A 24542-nucleotide genomic window follows, 5' to 3' on the forward strand; every position below is an offset into this window, starting at 1 on the left:
AATAATAAATGACTGGAAGTGATGACAGCTGCTTTAAAACTTTAATCTTGATTTCTATTCTGCGTCAAACCCAGAGCGTGTGCTGCACGTAGTGGCCAATGCGTCAATTCTGGATTCAAAAGTATTATTAAAGTATTCTAGCATCAACACTGCGTATGTGAACATATCTGTACAAATGATTTATTATTCATGTTTTCTGCATTGCAGGTAGGAAATAAATCACTTCACACAGGCAAGAGTGGAATGTCTTCACATCATACTTCAGTAACAGAAGTCCAAAATAATTTTATATATATTTTATATTTTGTGGATTTTATGAGTTGTATCTCACAGGATATGTTTCATATTAAGATACAAAAAAGTCAAAGTCATCAACAATTCTGTGAGGTTTTATTAATGCAATAAATGAGTTTCTGAATTCAGCTCTTATTTTAAAACATCTCATACATGTGTGAGTGTGTGTGTGTGAGAGAGAGAGAGTGTGTGTGTGTGAGAGAGAGTGTGTGTGTGTGTGTGTGTGTGTGTTAGGTTTAGGGGATAGAATATAAAGTTTGTACAGTATAAAAACCATTATGTCTATGGAAAGTCCCCATAAAACATGGAAACACAACAAGTGTGTGTGTGTGTGAGAGAGTGTGTGTGTGTGTGAGAGTGTGTGTATGTATGTGTGTGTGTGAGAGAGTGTGTGTGTGTGTGTGTGTGTGTGTGTGTGTGTGTGTGATAGTGTGTGTGTGTGTCTGTGTGAGTGTGTGTGTGTGAGAGAGAGAAGTTTATCTTTAAGGTTGCATGTATGACAGGTGTAAATGTAATATTGTGGATTAACCCTTTTCTTCCCTCAATCTGGCCACGTATCTCAGGGGACTAGCACACTTCATAATGTGCTAAATAACAGCATGAACTACATATGACTTTATTTTCTTCTCCCGCATCTTGAGACAATGTTCACAATGAATATTTGCAGTTTTATTGTTTTGTTTTTTAACTGAAGTAAGATTAATATATCATTAATTATCACAAAGTCAGCATGTCCTGCACCATGTTGGTTTTAGGTCAGTCTGACTTAACGGTCACAGAACAATTGAACCATGTCATGTGACCCACGTCCTCAAAACAGACCCACTTTGATAAATGATAACAAGATTGAGTTTCTCACCCATTCTCACACCCCTATAAGAAACTAATGACACAACACAGCTACATTTCTGAAGAGGCAGAAGTATAAATCGCCCTTAAGCCGTTTAACTTGAGTCACACTTTTCTTTAAAAAACTGCACACATGTAAACTTTATAATTACAATCATTGCGTTTGTTCTATGGAAGGATGAACTGACCGTAAAGAGGTTGGAGCGTCGTTTGGACTGTTTGCGGACGGGCGTAGGGGTGTTGCCAGTTGGGGGCACATCGATACGCAATTCCTTCTGACTGGTACTGGGAGTGGATGGCACGGAAGAGGAGTAATCGCTCAAACTGCCTCCGCCATTACTGGTCTGTAACACACAGAAACAATCACATTCAAAAGAGTCTTTATTAATTAAGGCTCACGTGTACACTGCTACAAATATCATATATTCTGTCATATGTTTCTTGTTTCAAAGAGCTGATGCGATCATCACTGTTATACTTGCTATAGTTTACTTCCACGATGCTTCTTCATCAAACAGCAATGTCAAATGTAAATCAGATCAATCACTGAAACAACAATGCCACTTTGAGTAACAAAATGTGCATGTATAGTGTGTGTACATGCATAAGATATACTGATAATTCACCAGGGATAGGACGATACGTTATCTCACGATTAGGTTTAATATGCGACACAAGGCTCACGGTTCCATATAATCTCGATTTGATATAATGACACTTAAATGACAAAATATTACAGATGTTTCTGCAAAATACACATCAAAATAAAGTTCAATGTTGAAATGATAAGAGTTTCTCTATAAGAAATGTGAATATTATATTTTAACTAATTGTTTGTCATTATTATTATAATCACATTTTAACTCTGTAAAAACAAAAAAAAAACTACATTCTATAATTAATATTATATCATTAAATAGTATATAAAATAACATGTATCATGAGCTCTCAATGTTAGAAATAATGAGTAAAATTTACAAGCAAAAACATGGAGTTTACATTTATTTGTATAAGAATGGTAAAAAGGTTACTGTCGCTTTAAGAGTTTCAATGAGCACTTTACAGTGTTCCGATTCAGCATCAACAAGAATCTCTCGACATCTTTAGCACATTCATGCTGTGAGATTAACATGAATATTTCTTTTGTTATCTGACTGTAAAGAACAGAAAAGTTATTCAGACTTTCATTATTTAATGAATAATGGACACACATTACACGGAGGAAACGTTCCGCTTTAATCTCAAGCACTTTACATCAATACAAGATGATTTTCCAGGTATTCCAGTTCTTACATTTCTAAAAGCTAAATTCGAGCGCTTAAAGGACGAGGTCTTTGTGTAGAATAACGCGCAGTAGTGCTAAAGATTATGATGTTTGACGGGTTATTTCTTTCATGATCACGTGGACAGAAAAGAACGTTACAAATTTTGAAATATCGATTGTTGCCTCAATATGGTTCTTAATTATATTTGGTTCGATATATATCGAAATTCGATACATCGTCCCATCCCTATAATTCACAAGAAAATCAACATGATATTGAGGGTCATTTGTATGAATATTTGTCTTGTAATAAACAAATAAATATTTTCCTTTGAAAGTGTGCTTCAAATATGATTTAAGAAAACACAAATATTTATTGCAACACTGTTACAAATCTCGGGTCACTAATGGCCATTTATACATATATATATATAATTTTTTTGTAACCCCTTTTCTCCCAATTTGGAATTCCCACTACTTAGTAGGTCCTCGTGGTGGCGGTTACTCGCCTCAATGCGGGTGGTGGAGGACGAGTGTCAGTTGCCTCCGCTTCTGAGACCGTCTATCCGCGCATCTGATCACGTGACTCATTGTGCATGACACCGCGGAGACTCACAGCATGTGGAGACTCATGCTACTCTCCACGATCCACACACAACTCACCACACGCCCCATTGAGGGAACCACTAATCACCACCACGAGGAGGTTACCCCATGTGACTCTACCCTCCCTAGCAACCGGCCCAATTGGTTGCTAAGGAGACCTGACTGGAGTCACTCAGCACACCCTGGATTCAAACTCACGACTCCAGGAGTGATAGTCAGCGTCAATACTCACTGAGATACACAGACCCCAATTTTGGCATTTTTTATATTTACACGCTTTTCATAAGAGAACTTATTCTGCTAAACAAATATATCTCGAAGGCAGAAATAATAGTGTTTATTCCCATGTGCTGTCGTGCTGTCAATGATTAAATAGTCTTGTGTTGATTTAGTGAAAAACAGGCTTTATTACGAGTCATCGGCCGTCCCCAGTGAGAGCTGCAGGTGTGACTCACCTGGCTGATGTGCACTGCGGACACAGGTGCAGCGCAGACCGAAGAGTGACTCGGTGAGTTGGGCAGCGACTTACAGGGTCCAATAGACAGCTGCTGTTTCTTCCGAGTCGCTACTATTTTCTGAGCCACTAAAAAAAACAAAAACAAACAGAGCACAGTTAAAAAAGAGAGGTAAAGGTCAGGGGTAAAACAAGGGGTCAATAGGAAAAAGCAACAAGGGAACAAAAAAGAGAGACTACAGAGATGGTGCATTTTTCAATCTTTCCCACTTTACACCTGAGCACTAGTCCCGTCTGTAGAGGTAAAGTGGTCCACTTCATTACCCCTCAGGAGAGAGTGACTGCAACGGCTAACCCAGGCCACCCCTAATTCGCCCATCACTCTCCTCCACAGGATGCCACTTGTCCCACACTTACAGCCTCCAAGGGCCATTTTTTCAACATTATTATCCCTCGTTCATTTCTCTTTCCCTCGATGCAGGAAAAGGACGGCGTCGGTCAATCGCTCGCCTCCGGCCCTATCGATCGGTCGGCGGCCCCTGTGGCAATCTGTGTCTGGCCAGCGAAGAGACGTTCTACCCCTCTGTCATCTCGCGTCTAACGACATTGATCCCATCATGTAGAAGCAGCTTACGGTGAAGAGCTCATTTTTGAAAGCACACATCTTTTAAAACACACAGGCATAGAGAAGGACAGTAAGACGGGCTTTTCCCCCAAAACTCTTATATTGTAACCTGCCAAAGCCAAAATGAAATTCTCTGGTTAAACACTCCTGTCAACATAACTGTGTTTAGATTTGTTTTGCCGTGAGCCGAGCGCTCCAAACCTGCAGCAGTCCTGAGTTTTCAAAGGCAGGAGGGAGTTAACAGTACAAGTGCCCCGAACTCAATCACTCCAGCTCCCAATAAACAGGGCCGGCTCTCATGCTGCTGTAAATGAAGTCATTGCTTTAATTGGACCCATTAAACATCTGAATTTTAATGATGACTCCGTCATAAACATTTACCTTCAGGTGAGAGCGAGCTCAGTCCAAGGGCAGACGACATGATCCTCTGCTAAACCTCTACACTCCCATCTGCTGCCCAACAGAAGTTTAAAATCACTGTGACACGCCACCACCCTAATCAACTAATTCAGTTCACAAACGATAATCTGGAACAGACGAGAGGAACGAGAGGAAAGCGAAATAGCAACAATACTGTTGTGACAGACGGTTACGCTGCATACAGTGTTATCATCAGCGCTAAACTGGAATTATAAGACAAAACTAAACCTAAACTAAGAGTTTTTGGGCTCTATTTTAGTGGTCGCGCTATGCGCCACAACCGCGTGCACAGCTAATTCTAAAGGCAATTTTAGTGCCAGCGCAAAGCACAGGTGGCCGCGGGTGTATGCCCGCACACGGTGGGTGCATCGGGTGGTAATAATGTGGTGCAAAGCACAATTTGCTAATTTCCTGAGCAATTGTCATCTCAGAACACCTCTATTCTCAGCACAAAGTCTAAACTCAGTTCCTGCATTTGCAGTTTGGACATTCCACCAGCAGGTGGTGATAAAGATCACGTCCAAAATATAATACAGAGAGTGAAAATCTAATTATGTCCCTGAAAATCACAGTTGTAGCCATTTTATGAGACAAAAAAATCGCGTTTGTGTTAAACTTTCTAGAGGTCATGGTTTATTTTTCAATTATTATTATAATTAGCTTATATTTACAATTTAATTTATTATATTGTCCCGATACCATTTTTTAGAGCACGAGTAAGAGTAGCAATACTTTTGGAAATCACCGATACCGAGTCAAATACCAGTTTTATTTTTTCCGAATTCCATATTAACCATTTATATCAATTTTATAATCAAAATGGTTTTTAAAAAAACAATGAAAACTTTAATCAAATGAAAGTATAACAATGAATTGTTTTTATTTTTATCAAATGAAGTCCTTATATACAGCACAATCCAAAATACAACATTGGAGTTATTTTTGTCAATCAAAGTGCTGCATAATCGACCATAACAGGTGTGAGATATTGCTAAAATATACTAAAATGACTATTGATTTATTATTATTATTACTAGTATAACAGTGAATATTACATAACTATCCAGTAGTGATCTATTTCTGTCCTACTTATTTTTCCCGTAATTAAATTGAGCTTTTATTTTACAGAGCTTTTATTTTGAAGTGTTTCTGTGTTGTTATGACCAACCAGCTCTGACCTCATGACAGAAGCCTCCCACTCTGGGTTGGGCCGGTCACTACATGACTCAAAGTGATTATTAAAGCGTAAAAGGCTGCTATATATTAAATAAATATAGTCTGCATGTGTCTGGCACTAAAAAGTGAATTGAGTTCGTGATGTTCATGATGGTGTTTTCCGTTTATGAGTCAATGATCTCTGAACGGGATGAGCACCGGCTCCACACATTCACAAGAACTCACATTTAAAACGCTGCACATGCAAACTAGATATTCATCACATTAAATCGCAGCTTTTGCTGTTAAATAATCTCACAGAGCATGACGGGATTTTAATTTGTGGGCTGAATGTTTACGTAACGACATTTGTATCGGTTTGTGGTATCGGGGCATTTTTACAAGCATGAGTGCACAAGTACATGAGTGCGGTATCAAACCCGATTGCAATACCAGTATCGGGACATCCCTAGTATTTATGATCTAATTCATTTCACAAGTGATTTTTACGTTTGTAAAAGGGGCCGAATTCAGAAATGTTTGGATTTGGGGAGGTGGTTGGTTATATACAACTTTTCTGACCACTTAGTTTTTGTTATTTATTATTATATTTTCGCTTAGTTTGAAATGTAATTTTAATTTAGAAATATTTTTATGTTTTCTTCTATTTTCTTTTTATTTATTTATTTTCTTTAATCACCTTTTCTCCCAATTTGGAACGCCCAATTCACACTACTTAGTAGGTCCTCGTGGTGGGGCGGTTACTCGCCTCAATCCGGGTGGTGGAGGACGAGTGTCAGTTGCCTCCGCTTCTGAGACCGTCAATCGGCGCACACGCCCCATTGAGAGAACCACTAATCACCACCATGGGGAGGTTACCATAGGTGAGGGTAGGAACAAAAATTGACCGGTAGATCGAGAGCTTTGCCTTCCGGCTCTCTTTTCGTGACAAGGTGCAATAGAGCGAGTGCAATACTGCCCCCGCCGCCCTGATTCTCCGGCCAACCTCCCGCTCCATTGTCCCCTCACTCGTGAACAAGACCCCGAGGTACTTGAACTCACAATCTGCTCACAAACGTTGTGCACAAGGTATATCACATAGTGCTGCACTTAGCACTTAATGCTCTTAAAATAGGGCCCTTAGAGTGAGAACTCACAAAAATGACCCTAAATAAAGACTTCAAAACTTCTGTATAACAACCCTGAAGGCTGTTTTCTAGATTTGCAGCTCACACACTCACAGTAGTGTTCACTAATGCAGCAACTCCTGTAACCCAGAGTCTTTGCAAGAGTGCTTAATAATGAACATTTGCAATAAGTCATTTCAGTCTTATTGGACAGTACCAGTGTAGGAGCATGGAAGTTGTGAGAGATATATGTCCACAGATCCAGCCATCCCCGCTGTATTTTACTTTAAGTGTTAAGAGCAGTTATGATAAGCCTGGGTTCAATATTTAAACTGCACGGCTAATACAATTTAACTTTGACTATCAATCTTGGCTCCCCTGTGAGAGGCAGCCATTTATTCTGCGGAAACGCTTCCCCTTTGATCAGATTTATGACGAGTGTCCTGAACACTACAGAGAGGCAGTACCAGAGCGCAGGACCAGTCACACGGATGAAGCGACTCTTTCGCTCAGCATTTACTGAAACTAAAGCCACTAATAATAACTTGCCTATCAAATATGTCAGTTGTTATCTTTACATTCTGCAGAAATTGTTGTTCTCATCTCAGACAACCTTATTTGTCTAATATGATTCGGAGGGAACTCGGCGTGTTGTTTCCGAGAGTTCCAGCACCTATGGCACATTATGCCGACACTGACAAGCGGGATGTCCTGTCAGACAGCTCCAGCATGTTTACTTTGGAAGCATATGGGAGACCCGGGTTCGGATCACATGCTGAAACCAGTATGGAATCTCGTTGACAGAGTTGCTTTTACCCTCTAACTTTTAATTTTAACTCCACTGATGGCTTATCAGATCAATAAGTCCTTTTTTAGTGATCAGCCCTGATCAGTAGGTGGCGATATGCAATAAAAATGTGAATCACCAATAAACAAAAGAAGAAGAATGTGGAAGTGAAAGTGAAAGTGGAGATTTAGGGTAATAAAATGACTTTTCTCACTCACACCTATCATATCACTTCTGAAGACATGGATTAAAGCACTGGAGATGAATGGATTACTTTTATGCTGCCTTTATGTGATATTTTGAGCTACAAAGTTCTGGTCACCATTCACTTGCATTGTATGGACCTACAGAGCTGAAATATTCTTCTAAATTTCTATAGTCGTGTTCTGCAGAAGAAAGAAAGTCACACATCTGGGATGACGTGAGGGTGAGTAAATGATGAGAGAAATTTCATTTTTGGGGGTACTGTCCCTTTAAGGGATTAACAGATACTTTTAATGTTCCTGAGCTGGGATGATTCCACATATCAAGGATTTGGGGACACATATGGGGGGTATAGCCTGAACAGCTGAAAACAACTCACATCTGGCCCACCCTACGTGTACATTACACCCGTAAAATGGAGCTCACACATGCCCATATGTCCAACAACAATTACTTTGGCCACTGGGGGCAGTGTTACTGAGGTGGTGGTGGCGTATTGGGCAAAAGCACATAACTGGTAATCAGAAGGTCACTGGTTTGATCCCCACAGTCACCACCATTGTGTCCTTGAGTAAGACACTTAACTCCAGGTTGCTCCGGGGGGATTGTCCCTGTAATAAGTGCTCTGTAAGTCGCTTTGGATAAAAGCGTCTGCCAAATGCATAAATGTTTCAAATTTCGGTGAACACAGAACGTTTTTGGTTAAAGGAAATTCAACCTAATGTCTATGTTTACTTGGACACCTGAAAGCGGGTTAATCCGGCTCTAACTCAAAACTCGAATTGGGTGGGGGTCGTCAAACCTAATGACTGTTTTCGCTAATCTTGCCCTCCTAGTCAGTGAGCCACAAATACCGATTAAAAACCAAGGGAAGGGGTCACACTTAAAGACTGCCTTTGACTTTTCTCAACGCTTCACTGTCACTCCACATTCTCGCAGCAAATCAAACCGAAGCTCACAGAAATAAGAGCAAGAGCACCGCCTCCGTGCAAAACGTGAACATAGAGACAGACGTGTTTTGCGGCAGCACCTGCAGTTTCTGGTTCCACACAGAAAGAATATTAAGCGCCGGAAGTGTTGGGCAAGGTCACACATAAGGTTTGGCAGTTCGCGGAGAGATGCTAATGGTCGCTCTGTCTCCCACTGCCACGCCGTGATTATGTTAATGAAGCTAGCGCCTGAAAATCATTGGATAAATCAGCTAGCGTAGAGACAGCTACATTGTGTATATTCGCGGATCAGTCAGTAAGCAGCTTCCTCAAACCAGCAAACAAAAGAATATTATAAAACCCAAAAGATGCACTCCACAATAATTCGGCTTTATCATTTTCTGCAAGAAATTTGTATTTTTATTGCATTATTTTTTCATTAATGTTGCATTGCTTTGGGAGTGTTTTTTTTTAGGAAGGTTTATATTATTAATAATATTGTTTTTCTTAAGTGCATATCAGTCTGAATTGTCAATGACACGTTTATATAAGTATTATCTAATAAATAAATAAATATGTTTGCTTGTTGATTGTTTACTTTTGAGTCTTGCTAATGCATTAAAATCGGTATCGTGTGTCGTGAAATTTCACAGATATCACAATTGGTAGACCAGGACCCCCCGACCGCATCACACAGGTCGTGACCTCTCTTCTAAACACTGTGCGGATACAACAGACTGACCTTTATCCTCTCCATACCAGAGAGAAACGAGCAAGAGAGACCACACAGAACACAGAAAGAACAGGTAAGCTGGACTATATAAAGACACAGGTGTGTTAATTAGGCTGCTGTCAGAGCGGTTAGCAGCATTGTGCTATAAATATTAGCTAATGAGTTGGAGGGAGAGCAGATGAAGCACTCGCCAGGATTCTTGTCATCAGACTATTAGCTATAAAGGACACACACACACACACACACACACACACACACACACACACACACACACACACACACACAGAATCGTTTACACACCACATGCAAGTGAGAATGTGAGAAACAGATCAATAAGTCCTTTTTAGCGATCAGCCCTGATCAGTAGGTGGCGATATGCAATAAAAATGTGAATCACCAATAAACAAAAGAAGGACAATGTGGAAGTGAAAGTGAAAGTAGAGATTTAGGGTAAAAAAATGAATTAAACATTGATCTGTTTCTCACCCACACCTATCATATCTCTTCTGAAGACATGGATTAAACCACTGGAGTCTTATGGATTATTTTTATGCTGCCTTTATGTGATATTTTGAGCTTCAAAGTTCTGGTCACCATTCACTTGCATTGTATGGAGCTACAGAGCTGAAATATTCTTCTATAAATCTTCATTTGTGTTCTGCAGAAGAAAGTAAGTCACACACATCTGGGATGGAGTGAGGGTGAGTAAATGAGGGTACTGTCCCTTTAAGGAACTAACAGATTCTTTTAATATTCCTGAGCTGGGACGATTCCACATATCAAGGATTTGGGGACACATATCGGCAACACTGAACACTAGGGGGATGTTGTCCTCCTCAATGTCTGTGGTGTTTACAGCTGTGGGTGAGAGGTTATTCTACATTTGCTTTGGTGCCTGAGCTGCGACAACAACTTAAGTAATTAACCTTGAACAGTGATGCTCAAATCACAGCACCCAATGAGAAACACACAAATATAGAGAGAGGGGAAGTGCACAGCAGACCTCGTTAGCTGTTAATGTGTGCTAACAAAGCTCTACATCCTCACTCTGACATTGTGACAAGCCAGCTAGAGCGAGTGGAGGGATGGGGAGGGGGTAATTAGGATAATTAAATTAGCACGCTGATGGACGCAGGCTGGGGAGCTGTCAGGACCCCCACACTAAACAACCGCTGACACACACACGCACCCACGCCATGTATGCTCAGAGTCGTGGACAAATGCACAAACACACACACACACACACACACACACACATAAATAAGCACAGACACAAGATCCACTGGGGCAAACCCTCGACTGACCCCAGCCGAACAAATTGCCTCTCTTTATTCCTCCACTGGCCATCTCGTAAACACTTTCTTACATAAATCTAATGCAGATAACTACTGCACCAATTATTTTTAATGGTTAATGTTCTTGTTATTTGCGTTTTGGCATCTCTATGATTCCGGGAACCCAATGCAACTCTCAGGACTGATTGATTAATGGCAGTTCAGGTCATTATATTACTGCTCAACTGAAGACTATTATCATTTATTAGAGGCAAAAGGCGATGCCCGAGCCGTGCTCTTAAACATGGGGCAAACTTGTACTGCGCGTTTGGACTCTTATTCCATCAGGAATTATGCATTTGAGAAAGTAATAACTGATTGTGACAGAAAGTAACTCGGGATCATCAAACATGCACCAATCAATGGAGCGATGCGGTTAAACATATATTCATATTTTCCTGATTAACTGCACTTTCATTAAAACTCTTCCTCAAATCAATGGAGAGAACGAACAGAGCAGAACCGCTTTAAGAGAAATGAATGTGATGTTTACAATCATGGCATGTTGCAAAACACATTTAAATAATAGTTACGTATGAAACAATATTTATCATTTACTGTTTTATCAAAACAACTGAGAATCAAGCAAACGAGTTGCAGTTTTGCATAAAAATAAGATGTGCCAATGTGGTTCGATGTCATCAGCATGTTTAATTTAAATACTTTATTATTCATTTGATTTGAGAGTGATTAATGACTGTTCATCTCATGCATATCTTTACTTGTGATTTTATGCTGTTTTATTTATTTATTTTTATATTAATTTTTACATTTTATGTTCCCCGTTCAATAAAAATAATTAAAATAATTTTCATAAATTATCATTTTACAAAAAGTTGAAAATAATGCAATAGAACAACTATGCTAAAATAAAATAAATGATTTAATTAAAAAATAAGAATAATAAGATTATGCACACAAACTGATTTAAGATATCGATAGTGTTTCTAATGAGGAGATTTAATCCAGTGACAGACTGAAAATCAGCGAGTCGATGTTTGAGTTTAATTATGGTCACGTGTGGCATCGACGGCTCGTGCGCTGACTGGATGCAAGAATGGGCCCAAATCAGGCAAACAAAAGTGTGTGTGAGTGCGCCTGACACATGAGCGCACGTAAACACACACACAAAACACACTTCTGGGCAGTTTTAAGATATCAATACAACACACAAAACATTAAAATAATCATTTTGGTGCACATCAATAAATTCTACTACAGTGGATAATTAGAATGCATGATTAATTGAGGATAATGATATGAGAGATGCGAGAAGACAGCGTCAGTAATGATCAGGAATTTAGCCTTGCACTCGTTTACTCCTGCTGATGAGCTACACCCACTGCTTACACAAACACACACACACACACACACACACACACTGCTCACACACACACACACACACACACACACACACACCCGTACGCACACACACACACACACCCCCGTACACACACACTCTCTCTCACACACACACACCCGCACACACACACACACACACACACACACACGCCCGTACACACACACATACCCGTACACACACACACACACACCCCCGTACACACACACACTCTCTCACACACACACACCCGTACACACACACACACCCGCACGCACACACACACACACACACACCGTACACACACACACACACACTCTCTCACTCACACACACTCTCTCACTCACACACACACACTCACACACACCTACACACGCCCGTACACACACACATACCCGTACACACACACACACACACACCCGTACACACACACACTCTCTCACACACACACACACACACACACACACACACCCCGCACGCACACACACACACACATACACACACCCGTACACACACACACACACACTCTCTCACTCACACACACCCACTCACACACACCCACACCCGTACACTCGCGCACACGCACTCGCGCACACGCACTCACGCACATGTACACACGCACACCTGGACAAACACAAAATCTCTCACACACACACACACGCGCACACACACACACACATTTTCTGACATCCACACAAACTCTCACACACACTCGCGTGTGCGTGCGCGCACACACTCATGCACACACTCACACACACAGTTAAATTACAGCAGCCCACATTGTCATAATTAAGAAGATAATGGCTGAGCGTTTGGAGTGTAAATCTCACTGCTGAGGACTGAACGTTCAGCTTGCCTGCATCTGCCACCCAATCACACACACACTGACACACGCATGTGCAAATACACACACACACACACACACACACACACACACACACACACACACACACACACACACAGTAATTAGTGGTGCACTGATATGGGCTTCTTAATGGCCTACATAGAGAGCAATCTAGAGAGCAGGGTGGCGGTGTAATGCTGATACTGTATATACCTTTATAATGTAAAGAGAGCAAAATTAACGAACCGCTTCTGAGAACCAGCCAATCAGTGCCAATCGATGCCAATCAATGCCAATCAATGCCATCATCTCAAAATGCCCAAATGAATATTGTTCGATTAATCAGCCTGGCCGAATATTTTAACTCTGTGCTTCCAAACCAAAAGATGACTTTTCACAATGAACAAATAAGTCTCATATATATTAATACATCATAATAAACATTTGAACACTTTATATAAAAACAGACGTTCTAGACTATGATTAAATTATAATATACAATAACTGTAACCGCATCGACACACCTGTACAAAGCAACAGTATTTATTGGTACTGTTTTTAGGCACAACGTTACGTGTTATTTGACGGTTTTCACACCATGTACGTTTGCTTTTCTACGGTATTGGAATAAAACCCGCAATCGGACGAAGAATCTCACCTGTACGTGCGTCTCCGGTCCTCCTCGTCTGCAGTCACTGATGTGCCCAATTACAATCCCAGTGAGACTTTTCTTAGTTTAAAGCGTTATGGAGGAAGTCAAACTTCCCAATGACCGACATGCCCAACAGCACTGCACTATTATATATTATACATCATCACCTTTACTAGACTGTGTCAGGATTATATTTGGTTAAAGTTTCTATTAGACCTCATTTATATCAACAGTGGCAGTTTAAAGTTTCAAGATGTGTTTCAGCTAGTATTTATTTTTCATAAATACTGTAATTTATTAATATTAATTAAGACTAGCACACTGACCTAACCATGGTAATGTTTCCTTCTGTGTAATATGTGTATAAATATTTAATATTAGGTAACAAACGGTATAATAATGGGCTCATATAAGTAAATATGCTCTTCAATTTTTAAAAGGGTGAGAAACTTCCTGCAGATTCTGACGTCAACAACACTAATAATGTCACATGATGCATGTCCTTATACTGGAAACCATGAACAAAACAACATAAAAGGAAATGCGACCCAGGATACATTAAATACAGGTTATGTTTAATCTACGGCAGGTCCACACTTGATGTACAATGTAAAATCTGTCCTAAAGCAAAACCAGTTGATTATATTAGTATATATTAATTATTAATAATTATCAGATATTACTTCAAAAGCTCACACAGCTGATGTTATTTTTCATTTAGTAGTTCATGTAACACTAATATGTTTAGTTATATAACATGTTATAGTTACATGCTATTTTTATCATGTTTATAATTCTGTTAGCTTTCTTATTTTTTCTATTTATTTTATTTTCAAAAGGGAGACTTTTTTTTTTACACATACTTCTATTTAAAAAATGGTTTCAAGTTTCAATTATAATAAATATAAATAAATAAATAAATAAAATATCCCTTCTGTTTTCAATAATAATAATAATTGTGTAACGGGGGGCGGAGGTATGGAGCCTTACCGCTCTCTCTCTCCCACACACACGACCACGCCCCCCATACCACAACCGTACACTGTGATATTTTCTGAGACGGTTATCATACCGTGTAAATTTCATACCGTTGCAACACAAATATACACACACGTGCGCGCGCGCGCACGCACACACACACACACACACACACAAACACTCGCTCACACACTCACTACCCCACACACACTCGCGCGCACACACACACACTCGCGCGCACACACACACTCGCGCGCACACACACACACACAGTCGCGCGCGCGCGCACACACACACACACACTCGCGCGCGCGCGCACACACACACACACACACTCGCGCGCGCGCGCACACACACACACACACTCGCGCACACACACACACACACACACACACACACACACACACACACGTTGAGGTGTTTTCAGTGTATGAGCGGCCGGTCTCACAGATTCACTTTAATTGTGTAACTTTTTACATAATGGCATTGTTATGATGGTATCCGTGATAACGTACATATGTGCATCATGACGATCATAAGGCCCTCCTGGTGTAACGGCGGTAAGAGAACTCCGATCCATGAATTATTGAAACTTAATTCACATCCTGAGGTGTACGCAATTAACTCAGGGTGTGAACTATTGTTTTCTTTGAATCAACCATCCGTCTTAACATTACAGCAATGTTGGGAAGAAAAACAACACATCTTAGCACTGATCATCATCCCATCATTACACTTATAATGGGCTGTTAAACATCAGAACAGAGATGACATCAGATGAGCTGATTTATAACAATATAAATGTGTATTTGACACCAATCCTGAGAGGAAAAAACACACTAAATCAATCAAGCCCACACCAACAGCTGCTTCTACAAAGATGAAATGGCTCATTTCTAAACATCTTGCACCCCCTAGTGGAGACCTCAAAGACTGCTGATCTGCACCCACACATCATTTCCTCCCTGTATCTGTCCAGCAATATTTCTTCAGTGTTTACAACAAGAGTTAAGCGAGCAAGCGTGCAACACTCCTCATGAAACAGACAATGAAGCTTTATTAGCTTCCTCAAAGCGTCCACAATCCGGCTCGCAGCACGCCGAGCTCTATATGACACACTACACAGAGCCGCACGAGGCTGAAGAGCGTAGAGAGAAGAAGTGTGGAAGGCGAGATGGGCCATTTAGCCTGTAATTAAGAGCTGATTAAGCCAGATTGGGTCGGCTATTCCACAGCAAAGTCACCTTGTACTCTCTGCCTCCTGTTCTTTATGCGGTAACCCACGTAATGTGTAGGTACTGGTAATGTAGGCATGCTCTGTTATGACCAGTGCTGCAGTGAATCTGCTCACAGATGTGAATTCCTGAACTTTCATTAAACAACTTTAGCAGTAAATATCTAATGTAATGCACAACAGCTTAAGCTCCGTTCACTCCTCCAACTCTTTGTTAATAGCACAAATCTGTTTACATGGAAACTATTATTTTAGGGCTCAGTTTAAAGAGACTCACCGTCCTGGAAGACCCGTTCCACGTTGAGGCCGTAGGTGGCACAGGTCTCGTAATAGGTGCACCTCTTCAGGTCATTGGACAGTTTGCGAGCACGCGTGTCATCGATGACACGAGGGTTAGCTGCACTTATGGCGTCTATGGACAGTCAGGATGAGACAAAGATTTACAACTCATAATAAATCCATTAAGAAGTCGTTATACCAAAAGTGAGAGGCTTTAAGATTATCCAATTATCTCATGAACACTTTAGACATTAAGACCAAGGGCAATACTGCTGAAGTCAGACATTTACAAACACCGCAGCCATATAGATTTAAACTCTGTTTTTCACACTTCCGGACATTTAATGGTAGAAAATATTCCCTGTCTTAGGTCAGTTCGGATCACTTCTTTATTTAAAGAATGTGAAATGTCAGAATAATAGTCGATTATTTCAGCTTTTATTCCTTTCATCACATTCCCAGTGGGTCAGAAGTTTACAGACACTTTGTTAGTATTTGGTATCATTGCCTTTAAATTGTTTAACTTGGGTCAAACATTGATGCTGCCAATCCCATGCTTCACGGATAGGATGGTGTTTCACACTTTTCCCTCCAAACATAACGATGTTTCATCAGATCAGAGGACATTTCTCCAGAAGTCAGATCTTTGTCCCCATGTGCACTTGCAAACTGTAGTCTGGCTTTATTATGGTGGTTTTGGAGCAGCGGCTTCTTCCTTGCTGAGCACCTTTCAGGTGATGTCCATATAGGACTGGTTTTGCTGTGGATCTAGATACTCGTCCACCTGTTTCCTCCAGCATCTTCACAAGGTCCTTTGCTGTTGTTCTGGGATTGATTTGCACTTTTCACACAAACTACGTTCATCTCTAGGAGACAGAATGCGTCTCCTTCCTGAGCGGTGTGATGACTGTGTGGTCACATGGTGTTTATACTTGTGTACTATTGTTTGTACAGATGAACGTGACACCTTCAGGTGTTTGGAAATTGCTCCCAAGGATGAACCAGACTTGTGGAGGTCCACACTTGTTTTTCTGAGGTCTTGGATGATTTATTTTGATGTTCCCATGATGTCAAACAAAGAGACACTGAGTTTGAAGGTAGGCCTTAAAATACATCCACAGGTACACCTCCAATTGACTCCAATTAGCAAGAAGCTACATTAGGCTTGACATCATCTTCTGGAATTTTCCAAGCTGATTAAAGACACAGTTAACTTAGTGTGTGTAAACTTCTGACCCGCTGGAATTGTGATATAGTCAATTAAAAGTGAAACAATCGGTCTGTAAACAATTGATGGAAACATTACTTGTGTCATGCACAAAGTAGATGTCCTAAACGACTCGCTGAAACTATAGTCTGCTAATATGAAATATGTGACGTGGTTAAAAATTAGTTTTAATGACTTCAAACTAAGTGTATGTAAACGTCTGACTTCAGCTGTAAGTGAATGAGTGGATGTTGTGCTTGTAGACCTCCATTGCCTAGAGTGCAGCACCCTCTAGTGGTCATATACTCAAAACACAAATAGTATAAAAGACTAGATTTGTTTTGTAATGCCTTACTTTAACCTTACTATATATATCTAATTTCACACGGTATAAAAAGATCAATACAATTCACTTAAAGCATGTTTTGGACCTCTCACAACTAATCCAAGGCAAATATATATTGGGTTGATAAAGGACTGTTCAGCAAATAGAGCAGGCTGAGCAAGTAAATATAAAATACAAGCAATCTCAACAGCAGAATAATATGTCATTATGTTCCTGAGGCACTCGCTAAAGTGATAAAGCTAAACTTTAAAGTCCTTTTTTAGTCTGTGGGCTCCGTCTAAATCCTCCAGGAAATCTACACTAAACACACGTGCATCTAAGGTGAATGTGACTCTTAAAATCTGATTAATAAATAATAATATCTATTGAAACAGTTTAAGAAACTGTATAAAGTGTCCAAACCAGTGGCATAGCCACGGGCGTGCCAGGGTGTGCCACATGAACTGACCATTTCTAAAAATTGTATTTTGATTGACGCTTTTAGTAGGGGTGCACTGATGTGAAGATAAACATCTGATACATATAGATAGACATGTTATCCTTTATTCATGTCGGCTCAATAATGAATAGAACAAATGAAGCAAAGCTCCCTGTACCTCATCCCTAAATACTAATAAAGACTTCTTGCACACCCTGTTTTTCCCTTGGCACACCCAGAACTCGCTCACTGGTCCAATCAGTGCTCTTTTATACTGTAGCCACACCAATGGAGAATATGTCCTTGGACGGAGAACTTTGAGTTTGGACTTGTTGTAATATGATATATCTGGTGGATGCCCACGTTGTGCCCGCACTCACCCTGAGTTCCCACAAGCACCAGGGGCACTTCGGCTGTGTTGCGGTAGTTGGCCATACGACTATAATAGTGATAGACCGTCTGAAAACTGATCTCATCCTCCAGACTGAACACAAAGATGACCGCATCCACCCACAACGCAAACTGAGAGAAACAAGAGAGAGAAAGAGAAAAACGTTATTGTAGCATGCCACAGCGTTTGACCAATGAACTTCCACTATTATTCTATTTCACATTCTGGGCCATAACTTTTGAACTGTAGGGGCTAGAAAAAACTGTGAACTTCCTGTTTGGTCCCCTGTCAAATATTAGCCCCGCCCACTCGTTTTCCCGCCATTTTGAAGAGTTTCTAAAAAAATAAAAACGTACTAGTCCAAGGCTGTTTGTCCAATCGGAACCAAGCCCATTCGGAGACCTTCTCTGGAGCCCCAATATCAGTAATTATCAACAAAATGTTTTAACTTGCGATTCATCATCGCAAATGCACGTAGCAGGCACAGCCACTTTTACTTAAACTCTGCGCTACCTAATGTGATGTATCTGAGAATGAAGGCACTCGATCATTGTTTCAGCTGCTAGCAGTCTAATTAATCCTAAACATCTGTTGCATATGTACTTAAAGGCCTTAAATACTTGAACCCCATTAATTGCTGCTTGCAGCTATATATTTTTAAGTAAATTAACTCTAATGATAATTTTCTTAGTAATTTCATTTTTTAGTAGTTGGTATATCTATTATTCAATTCTGAAGAGATTCAGACACATTAAAAATAGAGCAGGAGTTTCTGGGGCGTCTGTATAACAGAAATATCAAAGAGGATACTCTATATTACTGTGTGTACTGTAGCATATATCTGTTGTTTGGAGTGGTTAGGCATGCTAATAAAGAAGTGTCCGGTTCAACCACATTAAGGTCGCTCCATGAGGACTTTCCCTGTAATACGATTTAATGTCAAGTACTTTGGATAAAAGCAATGGCTGATTCTATCAGAGCTGGAGTCACAAGTTTGAATCCAGGCCAGGTCTCCTAAGCAACCAAATTGGCCTGGTTGCTAGGGAGGGTAGAGTCACATGGGGTAACCTCCTCGTGGTGGTGATTAGTGGTTCTCTCAATGGGGCGTGTGGTGAGTTGTGTGTGGATCGTGGAGAGTATCATGAGCCTCCACATGCTGTGAGTCTCCGCGGTGTCATGCACAACGAGTCACGTGATCAGATGCGCCGATTGACGGTCTCAGAAGCGGAGGCGACTGAGACTCGTCCTCCACCACCCGCATTGAGGCGAGTAACCGCCCCACCACGAGGACCTACTAAGTAGTGGGAATTGGGCATTCCAAAATTGGAAAAAATGGGGATAAACTAAAAAAAAGAATATGCATTGGCTGATTGACTACTCTCTATACTTAAATATAAACGTGAACCATATATTTAATTGCATAATAAATAGAAACTGAAAACAATCAATTTATTACTCAACTAATGCCCGTGTTAAATGCATTGGATCTCACAGGAAACACGTATGGGATAAATAGGACCCACATATGCATCCATAGAGGTAGTGGTGCAACTTCTCTTATCATTTAAAAAACATTCCACTCAATGTTCACATGACAGAAGACACTTTAATGGAGGAACACCTGGAGAGGTACATCAAAACAGAAATGTGTCCAAAATGACTAATATGTGTGTGTTCTAGGGTTAAAATGATTTTGATGCAGACTATCTCGCTAATGAATCATTTAGTCCAGGTGTTTTGAAACTGGGGGCACAAGGGGGTACTAGGGGTTCCTGGAAATAATTCAGTTTGTACATTACATCTAGCATTACTCTTAAAGGGGCACAACAGACACGCTTTCAAATGAATAAAGTAAATATTGCAGTTAATCATCTTTTCTTTTGTCTATAGTCTAATGATAATATTCTATGTGAAAATGTATTGCTGTCCTGAAATGTTAGGAGAGGGTCCCTCAGACGGGGAACATTATATTTGGGAGTCCTAAGCATTAAAACGTTTGAAACCCCCGATTGAATTCACTTTCATGACTTTTGAAGTCCCTGATATTTCCAGATGTTCAATGACCGTAGGAGCCCTGTTCTAACAACATATCTTCTTTTAATTATTGTCTTATTTGATTTTTTTCTTAATGAGAAAGAGGCTTCATGGGACATCCTGTGCATTTGATGACGAACGCTGGGAATCAGTTTGTCTAAATCAACCTCGTGTGAATCAGATTACATCATTGTTTCCAGCCGCCTCCTCTGAAACACAAAACTAATATAGTGTTACAGCTCATCACACTGCACATGTGTTTGTAATACCGACCTGAGCCTCCGGAGGTCCCCCTTCATCCCTGATGAGGAGGAGGTAACTGTGTCCATCCACCACAATCTCCTTTTTAAAACGTCCTCCTGTCCCGCAAAAGAAGTCAATCAGTTTAAAGATCCAGGTGAGGTGAATATATTCACTACATCTACAATGAGATGATTGGTGGACTGCTGATTGACATTGAAAAAAAGGGGTGTGTCCATTGTGTTATTTCATTATCTTTTAGGCAAATCAATTGTTCTACCAATTGTGACAATCTAACCAATCTAATGTAGGGTTGGGTTTCCCTTTTCAGCTCAAAGGATACATTCAGACAGCATTTGTACCATCATCCAACAGTACAGCACCTTGGTGACCTCTAATGATGCGATTGCTGTCTCTGTGAACGCCCCTTACAATTCGGACAAATCTCCAGAAGTTCAGCGGGCCGTTATTCACAGGGTTGCACATTAACTGCAGTAGCTAAAGGAGCTACAAACCGCATTAACATGACTTTTTGTGCATCCTGAGGACGAGCCTTGTGAGCCATTGTTCTGTCAGGGTTGCACTCGTCTTTACATTAGTGTTGCCTATACACGCATCTGTGCTTTAAATGACTTTTTCCTCTGTTACGTGAGTGATCTCGTTTGACAAGGGAGGTTTTGGTCAAAAGTTGAAACCATTAATCTGATGCATCACTCAATCGACAGCATTTGTGGCATAATGTTGATTACCACAAAAAATTATTTCAACTCGTTCCTCCTTTTCTTTAATAAAGCACAAATGTGTGTTCCAAAGACACACTTATAATGCAAGTCAATGGGGTTTAATCTGTACACATTAAAATACTGTTTCACAAGTATAGACACAAGACATAAACAATATGTGTGTGAACATGATTTTACTGTCATTAAATCACTTAATAACCACATCTGTGTGAAGATATAGACAATTTTGCTACATTGTTGCCATGACGATATGACACGAGAAAGTAGCACATCTCAAAAATAATGATTTAATCAACTTTACAGCTCAAATAATACACCAGTTTAACAGAAGAATGAATGTAAGTGCTTTTATACAATTATAATCTTCACATTTCTGTCTTTAAACACACTAAAAATTCCCCCCATTGACTTCCATTGGAAGTGTGTCACTGGAACACACATTTGTGCTTTATTAAAGAAAAGGAGTTGAAATAATTTTTTGTGGTAATCAATATCATGCCACAAATACTGTCAATTTAACTCAACTTGTATTAAACCCGGAATATTCCTTTAATTAACCACAAGTCCAGTTGATCAAATGAAAACATAAAAGATGCACATCATGAGTTATTTATAAACATATGAATGAATGAATGAATGAATGAATGAATGAATGAATGAATGAATTTTCCAACCACTGTGCCGTGAAAGATTGTCAGATTCCACTAAATATAAAAATATATATTTTTCTGGACTATAAGTTGCAGATTTTTTCATCATCTGAAAGGTCCTGTGACTTATAGTCCATTTATATACATCATTTATACATAACTGCACCAAACCTGATGAAAACATTCAGTCAGTGAACGGGACATTTAATACATTATAAACAGGGATATAAATATCCGAAATATTTCATGAATGAATAGAAATCAACAGGCATATTATTTAACTCACAGAATAAAAGCGGTTTATTTGTGCAGTAAATACTTATTTACAGTATTTACTGATAAGATCTTCAAAAGGAAACCTATCGACTCAATTAATGAATCAAATCAAATAAAGACGTGGAGTGGTGGTGGTGTAGTGGTCTAAGCACATAACTGGTAATCTGGCAATCAGAAGGATGCTGGTTCGAACCCCACAGCCACCACCATTGTGTCCTTGAGCAAGGCACTTAACTCCAGGTTGCTCCAGGGGTATTGTCCCTGTAATAAGGGCTCTGTAAGTCGCTTTGGATAAAAGCGTCTGCCAAATGCATAAATGTAAATGTAAATGTAAATACAATTCTTAAATTGCAATAACTCCACCACTATGCTGCGCTGAAAGGTCAGTGCAAACACATCTTCTGCCAGAACTGTGGCGGGTTGTGTGTGGATGCCGCGGAGAATAGCGTGAAGCCTCCACATGCGCTACGTCTCCACGGTAACACGCTCAACAAGTCACGTGATTAGATGTGTGGATGGACGGTCTCAGATGTGGAGGCAACTGAGATTCGTCCTCCGCCACCCGGATTGAGTCACTACGCCACCACGAGGACTTGGAGCGCTTTGGGAATTGGCCGTTCCAAATTTGGAAGAAATAGGAGAGAAAATCCAGGGACAAAATGTCTTAAATAAACGTATAACCTATGCTCCTTCTGAGGTAAGAGAGCGGCGCTCAGAGATCAGAGAGACAGCGAAAGATGTGGCTTCCCTCGGGGGAAGGCGAGGGCGAGTGTCAGTTTGTTTGTGGGATCGTGAGAAGATCTGGAGGGATTCCTGGAGATGTTAGAAGCTCTTGACCTCATCGCAGCTCTACACATCTAATCACGACCTGGGAGAGCCTCACTCTCAGTCTCACAGCCTGACTGTTCACCCATCACCTCTGACCTTCAATCTGTGTATTCCCATGATGAGTAGCAAAGAGGATCAGCCACACAGGAAAGGATTATGGGAAAACATCTTACGGTAGAGAGAAGATATATTAAAACTGGATCTGTGGCATTAATCACAGCAACACTAGTACTATCACAGTTATTACATTAACGCTTCACACTGAGCGCTGAAAGAGATTACACTGGTTTAAAGTGCCTCTGATGAGACTTATATGAGCTGACGACATGTGATGAAACACAATAGATCTGATCCAAACTGTAGTGAGCTGCCTCCGGCATCATAAGCACCGCCGATGGGAAGGCTCTTCCAAAAGATCCTTCTAAGAAGTATTCCAAGGCTGCATCCGAGTATGCATACTACCTGCCAAAAGCAGTATATCAATGGAGTAATGCAGATCGATCGCAAGACAACCACTGGTCGAACTGGTTAACAGGACAAACGAAACGTAGGATGGCAGGAGAAGACTCATTAATATTTATGAGGAAAGCGCTATCTGATTGGTTACGGTTACGATGACGGGTAGGGCGACAGTTTCTCCGACCAATCAGGTAGCACTTTCCTGATAAACAGCACTGAATCGTCCAACCAAGTATCGCTTAGCACGTGAATATTGATGACACTTCCCCTGCCATCCTACATTTCGGAAACTCGCCCCCCGCGCACCGGTCTCACAGACACCTTCTTTTTGTGTGTGCGTAAGTTCATATGTGTGTGTGTGTGTTTTGAGGGTGCTCACGGTAAAGCCTGGTTTATACTTTGGAAGAAGAAGAACTTCATTACCCTCGGTGAACGAAGCTGGCATTTATACTACAGGCGACGTTGTTTTAAAATGAGTACGTTTATGGTGATGTCACTGTGTTTAACGCACAGAAGTAATGCCAATAATGCAGGTTTTTCTCTCTGTGGACCGCCGCTTTTAGTACTGTGTCTCTTCTTTGCTTTATTAAACTAGTCAAGGCTCCTCCCACTTTTAAAAACTTCAGTCTCTCTCTACGCATTTGTCGTGGCCAGCTGTCTTTGTAGAATTTGTGTAGCAAATCATGTAAAAAAAAAAAAGGATATTTAAGCACAATCGGGCTTCAAAATTATCCGTGTTAATGACAGTAACCATGGTAACAACTCCTCATACGCGATTGTAAATAAAAACGGTCACGTCCAAACTACACCTACGATTAGTTTTAACCAATCATCAACGTTCTT

The 24542-nt window shown here is 40.4% G+C and overlaps 1 protein-coding gene across 1 annotated transcript in view; it reads right to left on the reverse strand.

The window, feature by feature from the left end:
- LOC127653720 (arf-GAP with GTPase, ANK repeat and PH domain-containing protein 1-like) overlaps positions 1-24542 on the reverse strand; it is a 170599-nt gene that overhangs the window by 88465 nt on the left and 57592 nt on the right. Inside the window, exons 5-9 of the mRNA XM_052140515.1 lie at positions 20777-20862; positions 18459-18600; positions 16106-16240; positions 3469-3596; positions 1332-1487 (exon numbers count right to left, since the gene is read on the reverse strand). Of these exons, the coding sequence (XP_051996475.1) occupies positions 1332-1487; positions 3469-3596; positions 16106-16240; positions 18459-18600; positions 20777-20862 (647 nt within the window). The remainder of the gene's footprint in view (positions 1-1331; positions 1488-3468; positions 3597-16105; positions 16241-18458; positions 18601-20776; positions 20863-24542) is intronic.

Source organism: Xyrauchen texanus, chromosome 13, assembly GCF_025860055.1.
Source record: "Xyrauchen texanus isolate HMW12.3.18 chromosome 13, RBS_HiC_50CHRs, whole genome shotgun sequence".
NCBI classification, from domain to species: domain Eukaryota; kingdom Metazoa; phylum Chordata; class Actinopteri; order Cypriniformes; family Catostomidae; genus Xyrauchen; species Xyrauchen texanus.